General features: G+C 65.5%; 2 protein-coding genes across 8 annotated transcripts in view; one reads left to right on the top strand and one right to left on the bottom strand.

The window, feature by feature from the left end:
* GTF3C2 (general transcription factor IIIC subunit 2) overlaps positions 1-8,053 on the top strand; it is a 37,168-nt gene extending 29,115 nt beyond the window's left edge. For all 4 annotated transcript variants that reach the window (XM_074991588.1, XM_074991587.1, XM_074991589.1 and 1 more), the window contains exons 10-18: positions 682-713; positions 1,099-1,228; positions 2,555-2,699; positions 2,943-3,104; positions 3,205-3,292; positions 3,591-3,719; positions 6,121-6,246; positions 6,530-6,637; positions 7,123-8,053. In XM_074991588.1, coding sequence (XP_074847689.1) covers positions 682-713; positions 1,099-1,228; positions 2,555-2,699; positions 2,943-3,104; positions 3,205-3,292; positions 3,591-3,719; positions 6,121-6,246; positions 6,530-6,637; positions 7,123-7,329 — 1,127 coding nt within the window. In that variant the 3' untranslated portion in view covers positions 7,330-8,053. The remainder of the gene's footprint in view (positions 1-681; positions 714-1,098; positions 1,229-2,554; positions 2,700-2,942; positions 3,105-3,204; positions 3,293-3,590; positions 3,720-6,120; positions 6,247-6,529; positions 6,638-7,122) is intronic.
* A 669-nt stretch (positions 8,054-8,722) lies between these two features.
* The window catches only part of SLC30A3 (solute carrier family 30 member 3), a 30,893-nt gene continuing 16,772 nt past the window's right edge, over positions 8,723-22,843 (bottom strand). The window contains exons 6-9 of one of the 4 annotated variants that reach the window (XR_012644861.1): positions 22,076-22,181; positions 16,091-16,225; positions 13,750-13,965; positions 8,723-9,820 (exon numbers count right to left, since the gene is read on the bottom strand). Coding sequence is in view for 3 of the 4 variants with exons in the window: in XM_074989086.1 (XP_074845187.1) it covers positions 13,820-13,965; positions 16,091-16,225; positions 22,076-22,181 (387 nt within the window). In the remaining variant the exon portion in view is untranslated. Of the gene's footprint in view, positions 13,966-16,090; positions 16,226-22,075; positions 22,182-22,843 lie in introns of all 4 variants that reach the window. The other 3 variants (XM_074989086.1, XM_074989087.1, XM_074989088.1) reach the window with 3 other exon arrangements.

The following is a 22,843-nucleotide window of genomic DNA, read 5'->3' as shown; positions in this document are numbered from 1 at the left end:
CTGCTGGGGGTCCCACTGCCTTGCCTTTGAGCCCTGCCAAAGGGGCAGGCGGGCCCTGTCCGTGCTTTGGCTGGCTTGCCTGCTGCCAGCTAACCAGGCCCTGTGCCCAGCTCAGCCCTGGAGTAATTGGCCTTATGGGTCACTTGCCTGTCTAACAAAGCAGCCTAGTGACTAATAACGAAGTCAGAGCTCCCAGATTCATTGGCTCTGCGGCCAGAAGGGACCATGTAGTGTGACCTGCTGGATAACACAGTGTAGGGGAAGCAGGTGACTTTCTGTGGTCTGAGTCCCCTGCTTGTGCCTGGCCAAGGCTCCTTCCTGCGTGGCAGCCAGGCTCTGTGATGCCTTCCAGGGTGGCTTTGTCCCTCCTGGGTCAGACCTGGGGCTAGCTGGAGTCAGGTCCAGGTGCAGGACTCAGGCTCTTCTTGCCTGGAGCAACTGGGCTTCTCTCTGTGAGCAGGGGCTGGGACCCTGTGATCAACTCCCCTCTCTTTCTGCTCAGTGACCAGATTGGGTTCTACCCATCTCACTGCACAGCACTTCTCCAACCCTTGTATCCCAGGCCAGCCTGCCAGGTTTCTGGGGCCAGGGACAGCATGTGGCCCCATAGGGAATGGGGCAGCTTCCCATGGTTCAGGGAGCCTGTCCTGTCTGAGTGCTCTGCTCTCTCCTTTTTCCTAGGTGGGCCCTTCCCAAAGCACACTGTCTGCAAGGTGAGTTCTGCGGCAGCTGGTGCCAGCCGCAGGGCACAGTCAGTGCCCCTGTTTCCAGCAGCCTTCACCACGAGATTCTCCGTCTCTGTGGCCCCGGACTGCAGCTGGAATCTGGATCCCTTGGGGCACCAGTGCTGAGCCCCAGCAGGGCTCCTGGCCCCGGGGAGCATGGAGCCTGGAGGTGGAATGGGAGCGGTGCAGAGCATTGCTCTGTGGGGCAGCCCAGTCTAGTGGGGAAATGGGAGCTGGGTCCCACGGGGCACTAGCCCTGGTGGTTGTGCTGCCTGATGCCCGGCCCGTAGGACTGGTGCCAGGGGCTGAGGAAGCCAGCCAGGGGCTAATTCCAGGACCTTGCTAATCCAGGTTGTGTTCTCCACACACCCAGGTGCAGTGCGTTGCCACCCTGCAGGTTGGCTCTATCCAGGCAGGGAATGCTTCCGAGTGCGGCCAATGCTTCAGTCTCTCCTGGATGCCTTCCAAGCCCCATCAGTACCTGGCAGCTGGCTTCTATGATGGTGAGTCGGCCTCCTGCTCAGCACTGGGGCAGCAGGACAGGGTGCCCAAGAGGCTGGGTGTGCACTGAAGTTCCCTCTAAGCTTTTCCATCCATGTGCAGGATCAGTTTTGTTAATGCACCCAGGCACTACCAGGGCTGCCAGCTATCTGCTAATCCTCACAGGAATCTCTCCTGAGAGCTGCACCATCACCCAGCTGAAAGAGAGCACTGGTGGGCACTGGGCAGGGATCCCACCCTCAGGTGATACGTGCCTGGTCAGTAGGGGGATCCCTGGAGCACCTGTTGTTTTGGGTTTTCTGTAGCTTTGCTAATTGCCTGAGCGCTTCATAGTCTCCATCGTTGTCCTGGTCAGTAACAGATCCCTGCGTCTGTCTTCTGATTTTTCCTGCAGGGAATTTCCGTCCCTGTGCAGTGGCGCTGTTGGGTTTGCCTAAGGGCTTTGCTAGATTTGACTCTCTGCTCTCTTTCACATATAGTGCCCCCCCCGTGTGTATGGCACCCTGGTTTTACCATGTCCCATTGGGTATCCTTGTGCTAATGTGTTTGTTACATCAGTAGTCATCTCTTCTAGTACCAGGCACCCAGGTTCGCTCGGATTCGTAGTTCAACTTCTTGCATTTGTACCCCAGCACTTGCAAAAGCTGCCACTGTTCAGTTGTCTGCCTTCATGGGAGATAATTGAATGGGCCTCTCTCGACGGAACTGGGATGTGTCTGGCTGAGCCGTGTGCTCCTCACACCTGTTGGCTCCCCCAGCCCTTAGCTTCGAAATGCTCCTGTGACCTTTTTAATTTGATGTGCCAACGACCTGGCTCCATTTTGGTTTAGGTGGAACCCACCCTACCTGTAGAGGCTCCCGCTTCCCAAAGGTTCTCCAGTTTGTGTACCTCTAAAACGCTCCTCCCAACTTGGGACGTTTAATGGTTGACCTCACCTCCTAGGTGGCTGAGGCTTACCAGTGACAGTTAACTGGCAGGGCTGCAGCAGCCCCCTGCCCACCGTAGCAGGGCATGCCAGCTCAGCCGGAGCAGCCCTCCTTCACAGTGGGCCTGACTCTGTTAGTAACACTAGTGCAGGCAAGTCGGGTCGGGGGCGGTTTTGACTGTGTAGGTCAGAGTTCAGGTCTGACCTAGGGGCCTTGTAGGAGCCGGCATTTGATCTCTCAGCATCAGAGTAGCAGTGCCAGAGCTTAGTACTGAGTCCTACTGATAAATCATGAATTGGACAATTCCCCAGACCTTGGCAGGGTCAGGACTGCCCAGCTTGGTGTGTTGCTGTGTGGGGTCCCAGCACAGGGCTCATGGGCATCTCGGGGTGTTTCCCTAGGGACCGTGGCCATCTGGAACCTGCCCACCAAGTCTTTGCTGCAGCGCGTGCGCCAGCCTGATGGCTCCCTCAAGCTATACCCCTTCAGGTGCTTCCTTGCCCACGACCATGCCGTCCGGAGCATTGAGTGGTGCAAAGTGAACAGGTGAGGGGTGGGCAGCTGGTGCCGGAGGTTTCAGCCTGGCTACAAAAAGCCCTGCCCCCGTGGGGGGGAAGAGGAGGGTTGTTTACTTGGTTACCTGAGGGGGAAGTGTGTGGGCCAGGTGTTTGGGCTGGCCCCAGTGTGATGATTCCCAGGGGGACAGGGAGGTGTCCCAGGGTTCTTGGCCAGTGAGGGCACAGGCCAGTGACCCTGGCTCCTGAACACTGCTCCTCTTCTGGCTCTCAGCAACTTCCTGGTGACTGCGGGGAACGACCGGAAGATCAAGTTCTGGGATCTGCGGCGGGTTTATGAGCCCATCAACAGCATCAAGCGTTTCCTGACCACCGAAATCACCTGGCTGCTGCCCTACAACGGTGTCACTGTGGCCCAGGATAACTGCTATGCCTCGTGAGTGAGCCTCCCTGTGGGGTGGCCGTCCAGGTGGCTACAGTCCTTGGGGAGTGGCAGCCCAGCTGTGGCAAGCTCACTCCCACTCCCTGTCTTGCAGGTACGGACTTTGTGGAATCCACTATATTGACGCTGGCTACCTGGGCTTCAAGGCCTATTTCGTGGCCCCTCGCAAGGGGACGGTATGGGTAAGAGCTGGTGGGGTAAGGGGTCGCTGCTACTTCCAGGACAGGCAGAGTCCTGGGGTACCGGAGGCCAGCTGTGCCCTTGAGCCCTTGCAGAGCTGCCAGCTGCTGCACTCCGCTGGCTTTGCTGTGTTCCCTGGAGCAGGGCCCCTGACTCCCACTTGGTTCTGAGCCTGCAAAGCAGGGGCCCTGCTGCCCTTTTCAGGCCCTGCCCAGGTATGTCCCCCTCTGGTTGAAGAGCCTCTGGTGAACCCCAAGCACTCTGCGCTGGCAGGCTGCTGAGCACCCTCTTCCCCTGCAGAGCATCTCCAGCTCCGACTGGCTGAACACCGTGGCGGCTGGGGACATCACGGGGGAGCTGCTGGCAGCAGTACTGCCTGACCTGGCTACGAACCCACTCAACATCAAGCGGCCCTCGGAGCGCAGATTTGTATGTGCAGAGTATTCTGTGATTCCTGGGATTCTGAGTAGCCGGTGGGTGAGGACAGGGCTGTGGGGCAGTGGCTTGCAGGGACATGGCGCTTGAGGGCTGAATGGAGGCAGGACGCCACAGGGTAAATTACGGGGCAGATTGCTTAAACCTGGTCCCCTTACAGCCCAGGCTGCGGTTTCCTTCTCACGAAGGCAAACCCATCCGCCTCCACAGCACCTCTGCCAGCCCCACTGCCCAGCTAGAAGCTGCACAAGCAAACCCACAGACCTCTCAGCTGCTCCTAATGCCCAAGCCAGCAACCTCCTTCTCAGGAGACAGCCTATGAAAACTGATCTCACCAGATTCACACGGATCCCTCCAGGCCCCAAACCGTCTAGCCCAGGGTGGCCGATCTGTGTTTCATCGGGGGCCAAGGGTTAATTTTTTACGTGTTCCAGAGGCCGAACACAAAATAGCCCCCAACACCCCCCATGCCCATGTTTAACCCCTCTCAGCCACAAGCCACACCCCCTGGCCCCAGGCTTAACCCCCTAAGCCCCAGACTGCCCCCACCCCTTCCCCCTACTTAACTCCTAGCGGCCCCAAACCTAGGATTAACCAAACTCTCATGAGCTCTGTGTGCTGCTGCCCCAACTGCACCCTTGCTGGGCCACTGTCTCCTTCTCACAGTAGGTCCGTGGCTTCCCCAGCCCTCCTACTCCCTTCCCCCACTTACAGCACCTGTGGCGCTGACATAATGGGATTCAAGTCAGTTGGTGCAATGGACAGATCCTCCTGCTGGCTGTTAAACCAATTAAACTGAGTTCTACTCTCTCAGCGCAGCAGGGCAGGGAGCTGGAAGAGGAGTGAACAGCAGCAGTGTCTGGGGTCACAAGTGACTCCTTAAAGAGCCAGATGGGGCTTGGAGCCACCCAGTTGGCTTTCAGAGTGGTGCTGCTGCCAGCTCTGTGGGCTGGATTCTGGCCCGTGGGCCACGTGTTGGCTGTCCCTGCTCTAGCCCGTCTGAGTCAACACGGCACGCTGTGCCAGTCCTTCCAAATCTAAAATCTTAAAGGGTTATTAACAGTGAGAGAGAGAGAACGAACAAACAGGGTGAGAGAAAAATGTAGTGGTACATTACATAGATCAGTTAAAGCTGTTGATGCAGGATACAGCTGGTGCTATGAGCTGCTATTCTTGAGTCTCTGAAAATACATCCTCTGGGGGTGGTTCCCCAGTCCACGCAGGCTTAGTTCATGAAGACTCGAGAGCAAGATGGTCACTCCCAGGGTTGTACTTACAGATTTTTGCCTTCTGGAGGGAAAATCTCTCCCTTCGTGTAGGCAACGGAGGCTGATTGGGTCAGGGGCCTGTTGTGGCACTCTGTCATTGGCTGCATCCCCAATGACAAGTGCAAATTCCTGAGATGTGTGTTTCACTTCTGAGCCTATGTCCACCCTCCTGGCTGGCTGGAGACCGTACAGCTGTAGAGCCGATACCTAGAACTTCATGTACAGACATGGGACAGGTACACGCGTAGCATAACAGGATTCAGGGCACCACCAGCATTCATCAGGCATCCCCTTTGGCCCCCAGCACAAGGTTTGGTGCCGGCTTAATACAGGGGTTGCAGAAATGGCTTTATAATTGTTTAAAAACTCCAGTAACACGCAAAGGCGTCTGTCTGCGCCTCTGGCTCAGGGCAGTGCTCAGCCAGGCCCTGCTCCCAGCACAGAGGCCTGAGGGAATGGAGGAGCCAGAGGCCTTCAGCACCTCATCCAGGTTTAAACTGTGGGAACAAGGTCCCGCGCTTTGTATTCAGAGGCCTTGGCCTGCTACATCCATGTGCAGCCAGAGAGGCTCGGCACCATGGGGAAGTGTGGAAGGGAAAACCCTTGCCTAGTCTGGAGGCCTAGAAGTAACCTTTATCAAAGCAGCTGTGATGCGGGTGGAGGCCAGGGCTCAGCTGGAGTCCTTGGGGGCAGTGTGCTCTCAGCCCCTCTTGCCGGTTGCTCTGCTCAGAAATCCCACAAGGGGGAAGACAAGGCTGGGGCCCAGGAACCAGTCAAGCAGCGTCAGGACACTGCTCTTCTTTCCAGCGGCCTGCCCCATTCCTGAAGCTGCTCTGGTTCTCCATGGATCCCCCTAGGCTGCCCCACACCCTGGGAGGAACAGCCCACCCACCACACTGTGCTCCCCAGTGGGCCCAGTGCCTGCCAAGCCAATTTTGGCTGATTGCCTGCCGGCACCCCGGTGCCTCCTGTGGCCCTGTTCAGTGGGGCAGGCTGTGGAAGCGCTGGTGGCACTGTATTGAGTCTCAGCTAGGCCCCCTTGTCACCCAGGCCCTGCTCCCTTCGGGGCAGCAGCCCAAGGCTGGGAGCAGTGTGGCCCTGCCCTCAGGATGTGTCTTCTCCCCCAGCCCATCTACAAAGCTGATGTGCTGCCCTGCAGCTCTGCGGGAGGCGAGGCGGCATCGCGGCCCAAGGCCAGGACCTACAGCGAGATGGTGAAGGAGCATTACCTCTGCTTCCGGGACACGGACCTGGTACGGGTGTGCAGGCTGGGGAACTGGAGGACTCCAGCTCTGCAGACTAATAGCCCAGAGCATGACCTGCTAGGCCGCATGGCCTGCGGCTCAACGGCACTGCACAGTGCTCTGAGCTACGAGAGTGCAGCCTGCTGCGTTCTGACTAGCAGGGGCCCGGTGCTCCTGCCTGGAACGTAGCCCCTACCGAGAGCTGGGGAGGCTGTGCCACAGGGACCTGCCCATTTGCCCTTCCTGGAGCCCAGCCTCCGCAGCTCGCTCATGCTGTGCCCTTCCCCACCAGCGTAGCTTCCAGAACTTCTTCAGCCGGGAGCCCATGCGCAGGATGCACGAGCAGGAGGTGAAGGCTGAGCTGAGCCTGGACCGCATGCAGCTGGAGTCCATCCACAAGGTGAGCGCCAGCCTGTGCCACCAGAGACTTTTGCCATGAGACCAGCTGCCCCCGCCTGGTCCCCCCCCCTGATTTCCCCTTCACCCCCACTATGCCGGACTGCAGAAGAGGGTCCAGGTCTCCCTACACCTGCTTGATGCCGGGCAGGCCTGGGCCTGTCACTGGTCCCCCTTCTCCCCTGTGCCACTGCCAGCAGGTGCTCCACTCTGTCGAGTCTTGTGGGGCAGGGCTGTGAAGGCAGTTTGGCCACTGGCCTGTTCAGCCCTCCCGCCAGCCCCACAGAGTCTGGGTCTCTTGCAGCACACGGTGTCCCAGGACACGCCTCTGTCCCATAGGCCCTGGTGAGCAGCACTTCAGGCTGTGACACCCCCTAGCCTGATCAAACAGCTGCTGCTTAGACATGCTGGAGGGGCAGCTGGTGGCCCCCACCCCGAGACCCCCCCCCCCCCCCCATCAGGCCTCTCTTGACTCTCCTCTCCTGGCAGGTTCGTTTCAGCCCCAACCTGGACTCTCACGGCTGGCTGGTGTCAGGCGGCCAGTCGGGCATCGTGCGGGCGCACTGCTTGGTGGGGCTGACTTCCTCGGTGGGCTACAAGCTGCTCCAGGAGTGCAGGGCCCAGTTCAGTGCCACGTATGAGGACAGGCCGGAGAGCCCCAGCACTGCCGAGCACGGCCTCTCGCAGGACCAGTAGCCACCTGGCAGCTCCCTGGCCAGAGCCCTGCATGGGGTGACCAGTCCTGGATGCTCCAGCTGCAGCACATCCTGGGGGTCACTAGGCCAGGAGCAGACTGAGCAGCCCAGCTGTGGGGGGGGCCTTCCTCCAGATGCTCAGACGCCTGGCCTGTGTCCTGGGGCGTGGCTGAGTGCATCCTGGGGCCTGCCAGCTCCCAGGCCACTGGCTCCCATCCCCGCTGCCCCCCATTGGGGGCTGGGCCTGGAAGCAAGGGGGGCAGAGCAGTATGCTGGCTGGGTAGCTGATCGTGGATACCCCTTTGGCTGTCCACTGGCCCCTGCTCGCGAGCTTGGGTGGGGCCTGGGGAGGGGGAGGATAGGCCTGCTGTGCAGGGGCCCCCACCCTGCCCCAGTGCACTGTATGGTGTGGCAGATGCTCTGTGCGGGGGCCCCTCGCCCAGCATGGGGAATGGGCGAGGGACTGATCTCTGTACAGGGCCCCTTCGCCCCTCTGGGGATGGGCCTATGTGTGTAGTGTTGTGGTTTTGTGCCTGTTGCTGTCAGGTTGTGTGCTTGGCTCCCAGTGTCCAGGCCCTTCCTGCAAGCCCAGGCATGGGGTCCCTGCAGGTGCCCCACTGGGATTTCAAAGCAGCTGCTGGGCCGGGCCCAGGCTGTACAGGCCGAGAGCTCGCTCACATTGAGCCATTGTGATCTTACCTGTTCAATGAAGTCTCTGTTTTTAAGGGGGCGTTGTGGCTTTATTCCCCTTGCAGCAGGGTGCCATGGGCTCTGTGTGGGGCTGGGTGGGTTGCTGGCTGGTGCCACCTGGGGTGTGAGGCACTGTGTGGGTCTCTGGGTGCAGCTGGCCAGGCTTGTAAGGAGCAGTGGCTGCCGGCGGTAGGTGAGAAGGGCACTGGGTGGAGGCTGCCCAGCCCAGGCTGTAGGGAGCAGGGGCACAGCTGGTGTGGGGCCACATGGAGCTTGGCAGCATAGAACGGCTGGGGGCAGCAGTAGGTCCCAGGGAAGGGCACTTGGGGCCAGCCGCCGGCCTCATCAAAATCTCAGTGCCAGAGTCCCTTGTCCAGGACTCGGGGGTGGGGGGGTGGCTGTCTGGGGTCTTGGTCCTTGGTCCTTGGGCAGTGGTGCTGCTCAGGCTGGCAGTGGCTATTCAGCTGGCTGTGTCAGCTCCAGGCAAGGCATCCCCTAGGAACACAGCGCACCCTCTGGCCATGGCCTGCTTGCTGCCTTGTCCACAAGCAAAGAGCAAGGCTTGGGGACCCCAGTGCTCCGTCTCAGAGCTGGGGCCTAGCCCCTAGCCGGGACACAGCCTTTGTGTCCTCCCAGGCAAGGGTGAGTGAGCCTCTGTCCATGTCCTGTGGGGTGTGCAGCCAGCCCAGACAACAAACAGCAGCAAAGGGACAACCCTTTATTGAAGTCCTTGGGGTTGTTTCCACAGCCATAAAGTTTGGGCACAGGTTTCCTGACGCTAGACAGAGACAGACCCATGGACAGGCCACACAGGGTGACACACACAGATATCAGTACAGTACAGCGTGAACTCACAGGCCACGCAGGGTGACACACAGACATCGGTGCCATGCAAGGTGACAGCCGGGTCAGACACTGACATCGGTACAGGACAGGCTGATGAACTCACAGGCCACGCAGGGTGGCACATGGACGTCGGTACAGTACAGTGTGACAAACTGACAGGCCCCCCAAGTTGACAGGTAATGACATTGGTGCTATGTGGGCAGACTGAGACGGGGGTTACAGACACTGATGTTGGTACAGGACGGTGATGCTCACAGGCTACGCAGGGTGACACACGGACGTCGGTGCCATGCACGGTGACAGATGGGTGAGACACTGGCGTCGGTACAGGACAGGGTGATGAGCTCACAGGCTACGCAGGGTGACACACGGACGTCGGTGCCATGCAAGGTGAGACACTGGCGTCGGTACAGGACGGTGATGAACTCACAGGCTAGGCAGGGTGACACATGGATATCAGTGCAGTACAGTGTGACAAACTGACAGGCCCCCCAAGTTGACAGATAATGGCATTGGTGCCATGTGGGCTGAGACTGGGGTTACAGACACTGACGTCTGTACAGGACAGGGTGATGAGCTTACAGTCTACGCAGGGTGACACGTGAGACACTGACGTCGGTACAGGACAGGCTGATGAGTTCACAGTCTACGCAGGGTGACACACGGCCGTCAGTGCCATGCAAGGTGACAGGTGCGAGTGACGTCGGTACAGGACAGGGTGATGAGCTCACAGGCCACGCAGGGTGACACACGGTGCCATGCAAGGTGACAGAGTGGTGAGACGCTGGCGTTGGTACAGCACAGGCTGATGAGCTCACAGGCCACGCAGGGTGTCAGATGCATCAGTACAGCACGGGGCGGTGAACTCAGGCCACACGGTGTGACACACAGACCTCAGCGCCATGTGGCGTGACAGACACTGATCTGTTTAACATGAGGTGACGAGATGACAGGCCCTGTGGGGTGACAGACACTGACATGAGTACAGCACAGGGTGACGCTGACACAGCCAGGAACGGGAGGGGGCACTGCAGCAGGGTGCTCCCCCACTGGCAGTGCCTGGAGGGCGGCTGGGGAGCTGGGGGTGCTCCAGAGCCATCTCCCTCCTTGCTTCAGCCAGGGAAACACCCACCCAGGCCAGACCCCCATGGCAGGACAGAGCTGTGGGAAATGGTCAGTTACGGCGAATCCACCTGGACTCCCCCCAGGAACTTGGGTTAATTCCCCTCCCTGGTCAGCCTGCGCCTCTGCAGTCCAGTCTGAGGGGCTCTGGCTGCAGCTTCCTCTCGCTGTGAGACTGAAGAGCTGTTTTGCAAATGTTTGCGCCCCGGGTAGATGCTCACGGCCTGGGCTGAGGCTGGCCCTCCACCTGTCAGCTCCTGGAGCCTGCCACTGGCCGGCAGGTTTGCTAACCCTGCACTCGCTCCTGGCTCTTCTCTGATGTCCCAGCATCCCACCTGCGCTAGGCCCAGGCTCCTGGCAGCAGCTCCACTGGTGCAAAGACGACACAACCTCTCCCCTGCGAGGTGGGAGCTGTGTGCGCAAGGCAGGAGCCTGGCATCTGCTGGGGCGCTCCGGTTAGAACAGAGAACCTCCCAGGCACTCATAGCAGAGGCAGCCAGCCCAGCAGCCCTCTGGCGCCGGGGCCCAGGGTTGGGTCCCCCCGAGGGAAAGGACAGACTAGGGAATGGGCCAGTCATCCTCCCCTCTGGCTTGTTCCCAGCCTCTGGCCGGCAGAGGTTTCAGGACACCCCAAGCAGGGAGCTGCCTCCCTGCCCACCTGGGCCAATACCCCTTAACACCCCTGTCCTCTAGGAGCACAACAAGTTCCTTCTGAGCCCTCGCAGACCTTTGCCCCTGATCCCCTGACAGGCAGCTCCTCCTGGCGCTTCTGGGGTGTGAAGGAATACACCATCTGCCTGGGCATGCTGCTGGGGGGCCCAGTTTGTGTTGGGTGAAGGGGTAAATAACATTTCCTTAATCACTTTCCTCGTGAGCTGGGCAACCCAACGGCACAAGGCCTTTGTGGTGTGGGTGTGGCAAGGGCTCGTAGACAGGCAGTGTGAACAACGTTCCAGCCAATGCAGCGTGACCGTATCTCCCTGTCCCACATACAGGAGAGGGAGGTATGGGGGGAGAGGCGGCTCCACCGAGCCCCAGGGAGCTGGGAAGGAGGCGCCGGCTGGTGTTCCTCCCCAAACCTGCGGAAGCGGCAGGTGCCCCCACTTCTGCTTACCCAAGGCTCGGGGAAGTGACCTGCCTGCTCTCCAACCGGCAGCTGGGCCTGCGCAGCTGCTGGCAGAAAAGGTCCCTGGAGGGGGGCCCAAGTACGGGACAATTCATCCCTTTTAAAAGTAAGTCGGGATGTCTTTTGGGTATCCCAAATACGGGACATATGGTCACGTGCAGCTCTTGTGTCTCCGGCCTGAATGTTACAGGCTGCAGTATGGTGGTGATGGGGCTTGGGCTTGGGCAGAGGCTAAGGGTGGAGAGGGCAAGGCTCGCTGGGGTGCAGCTGCCCTGGGGCTAGGTGGGCGAGAGAGGACTCTGGGCAAGGCTCGCTAGGGTGCAGCTGCCCTGGGGCTAGGTGGGCGAGAGAGGACTCTGGCCAGGGCTGGGGAAGAGGTGCCTGTCTCCGCCACAGCCCTGAATACCTGCAGTTGCACGGCCTGGAGGGGCTGAGTCATGCTAGTTTCTCTGCTCTCTCGCCCCATGCTCCTCCTGCTCAGCTTCTGCAGCTGCTACCCTGTCTGCCCAGTGCCTGCTTCCGTGTGATCCCCTTGTGCTCTGCATGGCACAGAAGGGGGACGTTCTGTGTGCAAGGGACGTGAGCGGCTCCTGCAGCTGGTGGGATGGGTGGGGCCTGGCCCTTGCCCTGCCCCTGGGTAGGATGAGGGGCTGTCCTAACCTGGGCACTGAACAGCTACCTGCAGCTAAAATCCGGCTTCCTTTGCCCACTTCCCCTCCCCCTTGGCATGGGGTCATAGCCCGTGCCAGTGGCACTGGGATCGCCCATTTGCTGTGGGCGCGGGGCGGGGGGGTGACTGTGGCACACACCTTGCCCTTTCCAGCAGCATGGGGCTTTCAGCAAGGAGCTTGGGGCAGACCAGTCCCCGGGCTGGGCTGCAGGGGCCTAGGCTGCCCAGCTCCAACAGCAGCAGTGCCTGGGGCTGGCAGATGGGGGCAAGCCCAGGGCCCATGACCCAGCTTGGGCCAGGAGCTGCGTTTGCCCAGGCTGGGTGGGGGAGGGCGCCATGGGCCCAGCTCCTGTGTCCTAGACCGGCACTACGCCCCCCACCCTGTACGTGCTGTGCTCGTGCTACCAGCGAGCAGCTCCAAGCAGAGAGCCTGGCTGGCTGGAGCAAATCCCACCCCCCCTCCAGTCAGATGGGGTGGGGGCTGTCACACCTGTTCACCCCACACACTGCAGCAGGGCAATGGGACCCAGGGATGCCCCCCGCTGGCTCCCCAGCGCACCAAACCTGCTGCTTCCAGGGCTGTGGTCCTTCCAAAGCTTGCCATGAGCCCAGGAGCCTCCCCCCGGCCCGCGTGGGATGGGACAGGGCCATCCCAGGGAGCCTGCTACAAGGCTTGGGTGGTGGTGCACTAGGGATCCTGCAGCAGAGGCAGCTGCAGTAACTAGCAGCCTGCAGCGGGCCTGGGCCCCTGTCTCCCAGGCCTGGCACAGGGCCTGGGCCCCCCGGCTCCCAGGTCTGGCACAGGGCGTGGGCCCCTGTCTCCCAGGCCTGGCACAGGGTGTGGGCCCCCGTCTCCCAGGCCTGGCACAGGGCGTGGGCCCCCATCTCCCAGGCCTGGCACAGGGCATCTGTCTCACTGGCCTGGCACAGGGCCTGGGCCCCCCGGCTCCCAAGCCTGGCACAGGGCGTGGGCCCCCGTCTCCCAGGCCTGGCACAGGGCACGGGACCAGCTCCCAGGCCTGGAACAGGGCATGGCCCCCATCTCCCAGGCCTGGCACAGGGCATGTGCGCAGTGGCAAACAAGAGCTCGACTGGGCTTGGAAAAGGGCAGCAATCGGGGGAGAGGACAGGAGGTGCTGCTGCACGAAGAGAGACGAGACCAGGCCAGCTCGGCCGAGGGCCATGGAGGGGGGCTCTGCCGCAGGGCTGGGAAAGTGTGCCTGGGTGCGGGAAGCAGGCAGGCTTTGATGCTGAACACAGGTGCAAGGGGGTCACCCTGCCAGGATCAGGCGGTGGGCAAGCCCCAACCCGGGATCCCTCCACGTGGCGCAGTCAGGCCATGCTGTGATGGCCAGGGCTCGGAAAAGGCCGAGGACGTCCCTGGGGCTGGTCTGTGGGAGCCCGGCTGGGGGTGCCCGGGCTGTTGGCCAGACGCTGGGACCGGGGTTGGGAGAGGGATCACTAGCTCACGCCCTGTTCCGGCCCCTCCCCGGGGCTGCAGGGGCAGGCGGCGCTGGGCGAGGGGCTCGTGGCTCTTTCCACCTAAGGAGCCGGACAGAGCGGCAGTGACAATGTGCAGTGGAGGTGACGGTGGCACCGCTGCGCCAAGCCGCACCAGAGGAAAGAGCCCTGCCCGGGCCCTGGGTGCCGGGACTGTGCCGCACTCAGGCTGCAGGGGCGCTTGGCACCTCACCCCTGTGCGAAGACGGGTCCCGGTGCCGTGTGGGGCTGGGCAGCTGCCCCCTTTCTCAAGAGCTCAGCACAGGCAGCTGGGGCGAAGCGCCCAGCCTGGCCCCTCTGCCCAGCGTGGGGGAGGGGCTGCAGCAGGCTCGTGGCACTTCCCTCCCCGGGGGAGCAGCTGCTGCTCACGGGGGCCCGGGCACAGGGTACCTCGGCCCTTGTGCCCTGTTGGCAGTAGGAAAGGAAAGGCCGGGCCCGGTGGGGCACAGCCAGCAGCCGCTGCTCACGAGGGCTGGCCGGGCAGAGCAGCCGCTGGCAGCTGGGGCGTCTCCAGCCCTGGCTCCAAGTGTGGCGGCCTCAGTCGCGGGGGTCCTGGCACTGGCGGCAGGCAGCCACGTCCTCCAGGTACCGCTCCACCTGCACCGTGCAGGAGATGAAGCCGAAGGTGCTCTGCAGCCGGCTGGTGGCTTCCTGCAGCACAGCCTCCATGTCCACACCAGCCTCTGCAGGCAAAGGGCAGCCGGGCCATGTGAGCATCTCGTGAGCGCGGGCCCGCAAGGACCATGGCCCAGGGGCGGGGCCTGTAGGGACCATGTTACAGGGGAGGGGCCTGCAGGGACCGTGTTCCGGGGTCGGGGCCTGTACGTGCCATGTTACGGGGAGGGGCCTGCAGGGACCATGGCCCAGGGGCGGGGCCTGTAGGGACCATGTTACAGGGGAGGGGCCTGCAGGGACCGTGTTCCGGGGGCGGGGCCTGTAGGGACCATGTTACGGGGGAGGGGCCTGCAGGGACCGTGTTCCGGGGGCGGGGCCTGTACGTACCATGTTACGGGGGAGGGGCCTGCAGGGACCGTGTTCCGGGGAGGGGCCTGTACGTACCATGTTACAGGGGAGGGGCCTGCAGGGACCGTGTTCCGGGGGCGGGGCCTGTAGGGACCATGTTACAGGGGAGGGGCCTGCAAGGACCGTGTTCCGGGGGCGGGGCCTGTAGGGACCATGTTACAGGGGAGGGGCCTGCAGGGACCGTGTTCCGGGGGCGGGGCCTGTAGGGACCATGTTACAGGGGAGGGGCCTGCAGGGACCGTGTTCCAGGGGCGGGGCCTGTACGTACCATGTTACAGGGGAGGGACCTGCAAGGACCGTGTTCCGGGGGCGGGGCCTGTACGTACCATGTTACAGGGGAGGGGCCTGCAAGGACCGTGTTCCGGGGGCGGGGCCTGTACGTACCATGTTACAGGGGAGGGGCCTGCAAGGACCGTGTTCCGGGGGCGGGGCCTGTACGTACCATGTTACAGGGGAGGGGCCTGCAGGGACCGTGTTCCGGGGGCGGGGCCTGTACGTGCCATGTTACGGGGAGGGGCCTGCAGGGACCGTGTTCCGGGGGAGGGACATGCAGGGGAAGGGTTCCGGGGGGGGGCATGCAGGGGAAGGTGCCCCACAGGCGGGGGGGGGACATGCAGGGGAAGGGTTCCGGGGGGGGGGCATGCAGGGGAAGGTGCCCCACGGCCGGGGGAGGAGATGCAGGGGAAGGGTTCCGGGGGCGGGGGCATGCAGGGGAAGGTGCCCTACGGCCGGGGGAGGACTTGCAGGGGAAGGGTTCCGGGGGGGGGGGACATGCAGGGGAAGGTGCCCCACGGCCGGGGGAGGACATGCAGGGGAAGGGTTCCGGGGGGGGAGGACATGCAGGGGAAGGGTTCCGGGGGGGGGGCATGCAGAGGAAGGTGCCCCACGGCCGGGGGAGGACATGCAGGGGAAGGGTTCCGGGGGGGGGGGGCATGCAGGGGAAGGTGCCCCATGGCCGGGGGAGGACATGCAGGGGAAGGGTTCCGGGGGCGGGGGCATGCAGGGGAAGGTGCCCCACAGGCGGGGGGGGGGACATGCAGGGGAAGGTGCCCCACAGCCGGGGGAGGACATGCAGGGGAAGGGTTCCGGGGTGGGAGGACATGCAGGGGAAGGGTTCCGGGGGCGGGGGCATGCAGGGGAAGGTGCCCCACGGCCGGGGGAGGAGATGCAGGGGAAGGGTTCCGGGGGGGGAGGACATGCAGGGGAAGGGTTCCGGGGGCGGGGGCATGCAGGGGAAGGTGCCCCACAGGCGGGGGGGGGGGACATGCAGGGGAAGGTGCCCCACAGCCGGGGGAGGACATGCAGGGGAAGGGTTCCAGGGGGGGGGCATGCAGGGGAAGGTGCCCCACGGCCGGGGGAGGAGATGCAGGGGAAGGATTCCGGGGGGGGAAGACATGCAGGGGAAGAGTTCCGGGGGCGGGGGCATGCAGGGGAAGGTGCCCCACAGGCGGGGGGGGAGGACATGCAGGGGAAGGGTTCCGGGTGGGGGGGCATGCAGGGGAAGGTGCCCCACGGCCGGGGGAGGACATGCAGGGGAAGGGTTCCGGGGGGGGAGGACATGCAGGGGAAGGGTTCCGGGGGGGGGGGCATGCAGGGGAAGGTGCCCCACGGCCGGGGGAGGACATGCAGGGGAAGGGTTCCGGGGGGGGAGGACATGCAGGGGAAGGGTTCCGGGGGGGGGGGCATGCAGGGGAAGGTGCCCCACGGCCGGGGGAGGACATGCAGGGGAAGGGTTCCGGGGGGGGGCATGCAGGGGAAGGTGCCCCGGGGGCGGGGGTCACTCACCGACTGCCAGGTGCACAGACACCATGTGGTGGGTGAGGGTCAGCGCCCAGAGGTGCAGGTCATGGGCTCCCTTCACACCCTGCACAGCCAGGAGCACGTCCTTCACAGCGCCGAACTCCAGGCCCCGCGGCGCCCCTGGGCCAAGCAGTGAGGGTGGGGCCCAGCGCCTGAGACGGGCGGCAGCTCCCCCAGCCCGGCAGGGCCCCACCAGGGCTCAGGACGCCCCCAGCACTCTACAGCCCCCGCCTGCAGTGGGCAGCGGGCCTGGCGCTGGCAGGGCCGGGTGTACAGTGGCACCAGCTGGGCCCATGCCCAGGCGGGCCCCCGCCTGCTCCCCTTGCACTGCACCCAGACACTGCTGCCCCCCCCCCGCCCCCCTACACCGTGCTCCCCTCAGCCTGGCCTCCTCACCCTGCGCCAGGGCAGGGCACACAGGTGGTGGGAGACCCACAGCCCCCCCCCACCCAGGCCAGGCCCCCCCATGCCCCTCTGCCACGTGGTCGTCAGCTGCCAGCCACGGGGGGGGGGGGCCTGTTGCCTCTCCCTGGGCCGGACCCCTCCCCCCCAGGGCAGTCTGGGGCCCACCCCGGGGCAGCAGGGGCTAGTGGGGCTCCCCCCCCCAGGACGGAGGAAGACAGGTGAGTGGCAGCCCGAACATTGGCTCACACCTGCAGGGCGGGCACTGGGCTCACTGGGCCAGACTGGCTTTGCCCTTCACCTCCTGCGCTGCCCTGCAGGCGAGGGCCAGGGACTAACCCACCTGCCGGGTGATGGGCACTGAGCCCGCGGGGGGGAACCCACCTCGCCCGGTGCTGTGACACCGGGGGCGGTTTCACCTCCTCTGGCCCACGTCTCCGGCAGCTCTGGGGCACCAGGGGGGTGAAGGCGCCAGCCCAGCCGTGCTGGAGCGGGAGATTTGTGGGGCATGCAGAGGGTTGGCCGGGGGGGGGGGCGCGTGTGTGTAATCAGTGTCCCAGGGTTTGCGTGGGGGGGGAGGTAATCGGTGTCCCGGGGGTTGTAGGTGGTGGGGGGGAGGGGAATCGGTGTCCCGGGGGTTGCAGGCGGGGGAGGGGGCGGTAATCAGTGTCCCAGGGGTTGCAGGCGGGGGCGGGGGGAGGGGAAATCAGTGTCCCAGGGGTTGCAGGCGGGGGGGGGGGGCGGTAATCGGTGTCCCAGGGGTTGCAGGCGGGGGGCGGGGGAGGGGAAATCAGTGTCCCAGGGGTTGCAGACGGCGGGGTCGTTAATTGGTGTCCCAGGGGTTGCAGGCGTGGGGGGGAGGTAATCAGTGTCCCAGGGGTTGCAGATGGGAGAGGGGGTGGTAATTGGTGTCCCAGGGGGTTGCAGACGGGGGGGGGAGGGAAATCGGTGTCCCAGGGGTTGCAGATGGGGGGGAGGGGAATCGGTGTCCCAGGGGGTTGCAAACGGGGGGGGGGAGGGGAATCGGTGTCCCAGGGGTTGCAGATGGGGGGGGGAGGGGAATCGGTGTCCCAGGGGGGTTGCAAACGGGGGGGGGAGGGGAATCGGTGTCCCAGGGGTTGCAGATGGGGGGGGGGGGAATCGGTGTCCCAGGGGTTGCAAACGGGGGGGGGGAGGGGAATCGGTGTCCCAGGGGTTGCAGATGGGGGGGGGAATCGGTGTCCCAGGGGTTGCAAACGGGGGGGGGAGGGGAATCGGTGTCCCAGGGGTTGCAGATGGGAGGGAGGAATCGGTGTCCCAGGGGTTGCAAACGGGGGGGGGGGAGGGGAATTGGTGTCCCAGGGGTTGCAGATGGGGGGGGCGGTAATTGGTGTCCCAGGGGTTGCAGACGGGGCAGGGAGGGGAATCGGTGTCCCAGGGGTTGCAGATGGGGGGGGGGGGAATCGGTGTCCCAGGGGTTGCAGATGGGGGGGGGAATCGGTGTCCCAGGGGTTGCAAACGGGGGGGGGGAGGGGAATTGGTGTCCCAGGGGTTGCAGGCAGGGGAGGGGGAGGTAATCGGTGTCCCAGGGGTTGCAGATGGGGGGGGCGGTAATTGGTGTCCCAGGGGTTGCAGACGGGGCAGGGAGGGGAATCGGTGTCCCAGGGGTTGCAGACGGGGCCGGGGGGAGGCGGTAATCGGTGTCCCAGGGTTTTACTGGGCAATGAAGGGAGGGCTGAGGGAACTGGTTGTTACAGGGACCGGCACAGAACTGGGGACTGGGCCAGTGGCTGGCGATGGGAGCGCCAGCGACGGGTGCCCGGGTGCCCGGCCGACCCAGGGGTGGCACAGCCGGTTCTGGTGCTGGGAGGCCAGGGGGCTGCAGAACAAGGACCTGGTGCCCTGCCCAGCCGGTCCCGCCGGGGGACAAAGGCGGGAGAAGAGGTGGGCAGAGCAGAGAGGGGCCCAGGCGCCCCTGCTGACCTGTCCGGAGGACCGAGGCCAGGGGAGGCGCTGGGCTGGAAGCAGGGGCTGCAGACCGGGCTGGGCAGGGCAGAGGCCGGGTGGGCTCAGCCGGGCGGTGCTGGGGAGGCCAGGCCCATGGGCCCGAGAGCTCTGTGCTGGGGTCAGTGCTCAATAAACTTCCCGTGTGAGGCCGCTGGAGTCGCTCCCGGCTGGAGGACAGGGCTGTGCTGCTCCCTCGGGGAGTTGGGGCACCGGGGGCAGAGCGAAGGGACTCCCCGAGGGGCCAGAGCAGAGCCAGGCCGGCTGGGGGCTCCGAGCGGTGCAGCCCCCCAGGGCAGAGCCAGGCCGGCTGGGGGCTCTGAGCGGTGCAGCCCCCCCAGGGCAGAGCCAGGCCGGCTGGGGGCTCCGAGCGGTGCAGCCCCCCCAGGGCAGAGCCAGGCCGGCTGGGGGCTCCGAGCGGTGCAGCCCCCCAGGGCAGAGCCAGGCCGGCTGGGGGCTCCGAGCGGTGCAGCCCCCCCAGGGCAGAGCCAGGCCGGCTGGGGGCTCCGAGCGGTGCAGCTCCCCCAGAGCAGAGCCAGGCCGGCTGGGGGCTCCGAGCGGTGCAGCTCCCCCAGAGCAGAGCCAGGCCGGCTGGGGGCTCCGAGCGGTGCAGCTCCCCCAGAGCAGAGCCAGGCTGGCTGGGGGCTCTGAGCGGTGCAGGCCCCCCGCCTCTGGGGCAGAGCCAGGCCGGCTGGGGGCTCTGAGCGGTGCAGCCCCCCCCCACCCGCCCCCGGGCAGAGCCAGGCCGGCTGGGGGCTCTGAGCGGTGCAGGCCCCCCGCCCCCGGGGCAGAGCCAGGCCGGCTGGGGGCTCTGAGCGGTGCAGGCCCCCTGGGGCAGAGCCAGGCCAGCTGGGGTCTCTGAGCGGTGCAGCCCCCCCACCCCGCCCCCAGGCAGAGCCAGGCCGGCTGGGGGCTCCAAGCGGTGCAGCCCCCCAGGGCAGAGCCAGGCCGGCTGGGGGCTCTGAGCGGTGCAGGCCCCCCGCCCCTGGGGCAGAGCCAGGCCGGCTGGGGGCTCTGAGCGGTGCAGCCCCCCCCCCACCCGCCCCCGGGCAGAGCCAGGCCGGCTGGGGGCTCCGAGCGGTGCAGCTCCCCCAGAGCAGAGCCAGGCCGGCTAGGGGCTCCAAGCGGTGCAGCTCCCCCAGAGCAGAGCCAGGCCGGCTAGGGGCTCCAAGCGGTACAGCCCCCCCAGGGCAGAGCCAGGCTGGCTGGGGGCTCCAAGCGGTGCAGCCCCCCAGGGCAGAGCCAGGCCGGCTGGGGGCTCTGAGCGGTGCAGGCCCCCCGCCTCTGGGGCAGAGCCAGGCCGGCTGGGGGCTCTGAGCGGTGCAGCCCCCCCCCACCCGCCCCCGGGCAGAGCCAGGCCGGCTGGGGGCTCTGAGCGGTGCAGGCCCCCCGCCCCCGGGGCAGAGCCAGGCCGGCTGGGGGCTCTGAGCGGTGCAGGCCCCCTGGGGCAGAGCCAGGCCAGCTGGGGTCTCTGAGCGGTGCAGCCCCCCCACCCCGCCCCCAGGCAGAGCCAGGCCGGCTGGGGGCTCCGAGCGGTGCAGACCCCCTCCCAGGCAGAGCCAGGCCGGCTGGGGGCTCCAAGCAGTGCAGACCCCCCCGGGGCAGAGGGGCCACCCGCCCGAGTGGGGACCCCCCAAGAAGGGGCTGTCGCACTGAAGGGGGCTCCCCAGGGACCATATGGGCCAAGTGTAGGTGTGACCGGAGCCTGACACCCAGCCCAGCCTGTGCCCAGCAGCGGTGGTCCCTGGGCACAAGTGCCATCCCAGCTCCCCGTGCTCCACCCTCACCCCACGCTCCTGGTGGGCTGAGCGCGGGTGGCCACCCTGGAGCCCCCGGCTGGCAGCGTGTTCCTGGGGCGGGGGGTGGGGGGGCACGTCCGGACCGGCCTCGGGGCTCAGCACAACCATTAGTCTACCCATGGAAGGACATGGCCAGGGAAGGGCACTGCCCTCTGCCCGCCCCCGGGCTCAGCTGGGAAATGCTGTGCCGACCCCTGCAGCGGGACAAGGCAACCCCCACCAGGACCCACACCCTGGCAATTGGAGCTGCCCTTGGCATCTCACCAGCCCCACTGGGGGAGGTGGGGGGGGCTAAGGGCCCAGGCTGCACCAGTGGCTTCACCTGTCCCCAGAGCCCCAGCCTACGCCACCCGCCAGGGAGCAGTGCAGCATACAGGGGAAACTGAGGCACACACCGGAGTCACAAAACATGAGCTCCGTCCTAGTGCCCCAGTGCCAGAGGAGCTGTGAGCCCCCAGGGCTCAGTGTAACCTTGGCCTGATGCCGGGCCCAGGGCGGCAGTGCCTGGCCTGTTCTCGCAGGGGCAAGCAGCTGAGGGCCCCGCTAAGGTGTGGCGAAGTGTGGGGCAGGGTGAGGACTCCACCCCCCCACCCCCCACCCCCAGTTAGGATGCCTGTGGGCCCTGCAGTAACCCCAGGTGCATTTCCCTAGGCACAGCATCAGGGCATAGCGGGCAGGGGTGTTTCAATGGCCCCCCCATGGCCCTGTGTAATTCAGGCAACCAGGTGTCCCCCGCTTCTTCCCCTGGAAACAGGCCAAAGGCGCAGGAGGGGCCTGGCTGGTTTGAATTGGAGCTGGGCTGGGGAGTGGAGCTGGCTGGAGAGGGAGGGAGGAGGCCAGGGCCCGGCTCCAGGACCCCGCTGGGCCCGTCCCCGAGATGGAGGATACTGACGGCTGCTGGTCTGTTCCGCGCTGTCCCCCCGTCGGCTCATAACCCCGTTCTCCCTGCGAGGCGAGAGCCACGGCTGCCTGCGGGGCGGAGGGGGCGCAGGCCGGGGACCCCCATATGCTGCAATGTGAGGGTGGGCAGTCCCAGCACTGGCAGTGGCCCGGGTGAGAGGCCCCAGACGAGCCCACCTTGTGCCGCTGACAGACCCGGCGCCAGCTGAGCCCTGACCAGCTCGCTGCCGGGCCCCAGCCCCGCACTAAGCCCATTACAGGGCTGGCGCTGTGACGGGCGTGGCCATGCCAGCCGCTCCCCGCGGTCGCTCTCTGGCCAGGGGCTGTTCCAGGCTGTGCCATGCCCACGTGCCCAGCCCTGGGAGCGGTCCCCCCGCCCCGCCCCACGTGGTGCCATGCAGAAGCCTTGCGCCCCGCTTTGCATGGGCGGGAGGGCGGTCACAGCGCCCCTTGCGTGGGCGCTGAGCGCCGTGTGGTGCCCTGAAACCATGCAAAGTGAGAGCTCACCACTGCTCTGTCACGTGGGGGGGTTGCCAGCCACCCGCTGGCTGGTGCCAGGCCTGGCCGCGGTGCTAGCGCTGGGGGCAGCGTCAGGCAGCCGGGGCCAGTGACTGGCCTGGGAGCGAACCGACCAGGGCAGGAGGTCGGGTGTTGGTGACCACGGGCACCGTTCGCCAGGCACAGGGGGCGACTCCCGGGGCGGGTGGAGCAGCGCAGCACACGCTGCTACTGGCCCTGGCCGAGTGGGGCTTAGCCCAGGAGGTCCAGCCTCACGCCTCCCTTTGCAGCAAAGCCCCGACCCCAGCCCCCACCCTGCCCTGTCCAGCAGCAGTCTCTGCCCCGTCTGCCCCATGCGGCTGCCCGCTCGCCCCCCAGCCCCGCTCACCTTCCATGAGGACCCGGACGACGTCGCGGAAGATGGTGAGCGTGGAGCCCAGCACGACGATGGAGAAGAGGAAGGTGCTGATGGGATCTGCAATCTTGTACCGCGGCTGCGAGGGGCGGGGGGGGGTTACGCCCGGGCGGGATGCCCAGGGCCCCGGCTCCCCCCGCCTTGTCCTGGGCTCCAGCAGCTGAGGCCCATCCCCTCATGAGGGACAGCCAGTCGGGACGTGGCAGCAGAGGGCAGGGCCCACCATGGGGCTTGGTGTATGGGTCTTCCCTGGGTCTGGGCACCAGGGCTCCCTGGGCAGTGCTGCATCCCCCAGCCTAGGGTGACCATCTGGCCCATCTTTGGTGGTCCTTCAACACCAGGAGCACCCCCAGCCCCAGAGAACCCCAACTGCTCCACCGCCCAGGTGGGCCGGGCCAGGGGCCAGCCAGAGGCTCATGGGGGCAGAACAGTGAGCCCATGGGATGGGGGGCTTGGCCCCACGGTGAGCAGGATGTGGTGCAAGCCAGTGGGGGGCTCTGGTTAGGGGGTGCAGTGGTTAGGGGGTGCAAGGAAGCAGAGGGGCTGTGGTTGGGGGTGCAAGGCATGGGGGGGCCATGTTTAGGGGTGCCATGGTTGAGGGTGCAAGGCAGCGGGGGGCTGTGGTTAGGGGGTGCAGTGGTTGGGGGTGCAAGGCAGCGGCGGGGCGGCCATGGTTAGGGGATGCAGTGGTCAGGGGGTGCAAGGCAACAGGGGGGCCGTGGTTGGGGATGCAGTGGTCAG

This window comes from Carettochelys insculpta, chromosome 3, assembly GCF_033958435.1.
Source record: "Carettochelys insculpta isolate YL-2023 chromosome 3, ASM3395843v1, whole genome shotgun sequence".
NCBI lineage: Eukaryota > Metazoa > Chordata > Testudines > Carettochelyidae > Carettochelys > Carettochelys insculpta.
This window is presented reverse-complemented; position numbering and strand designations above follow the sequence as displayed.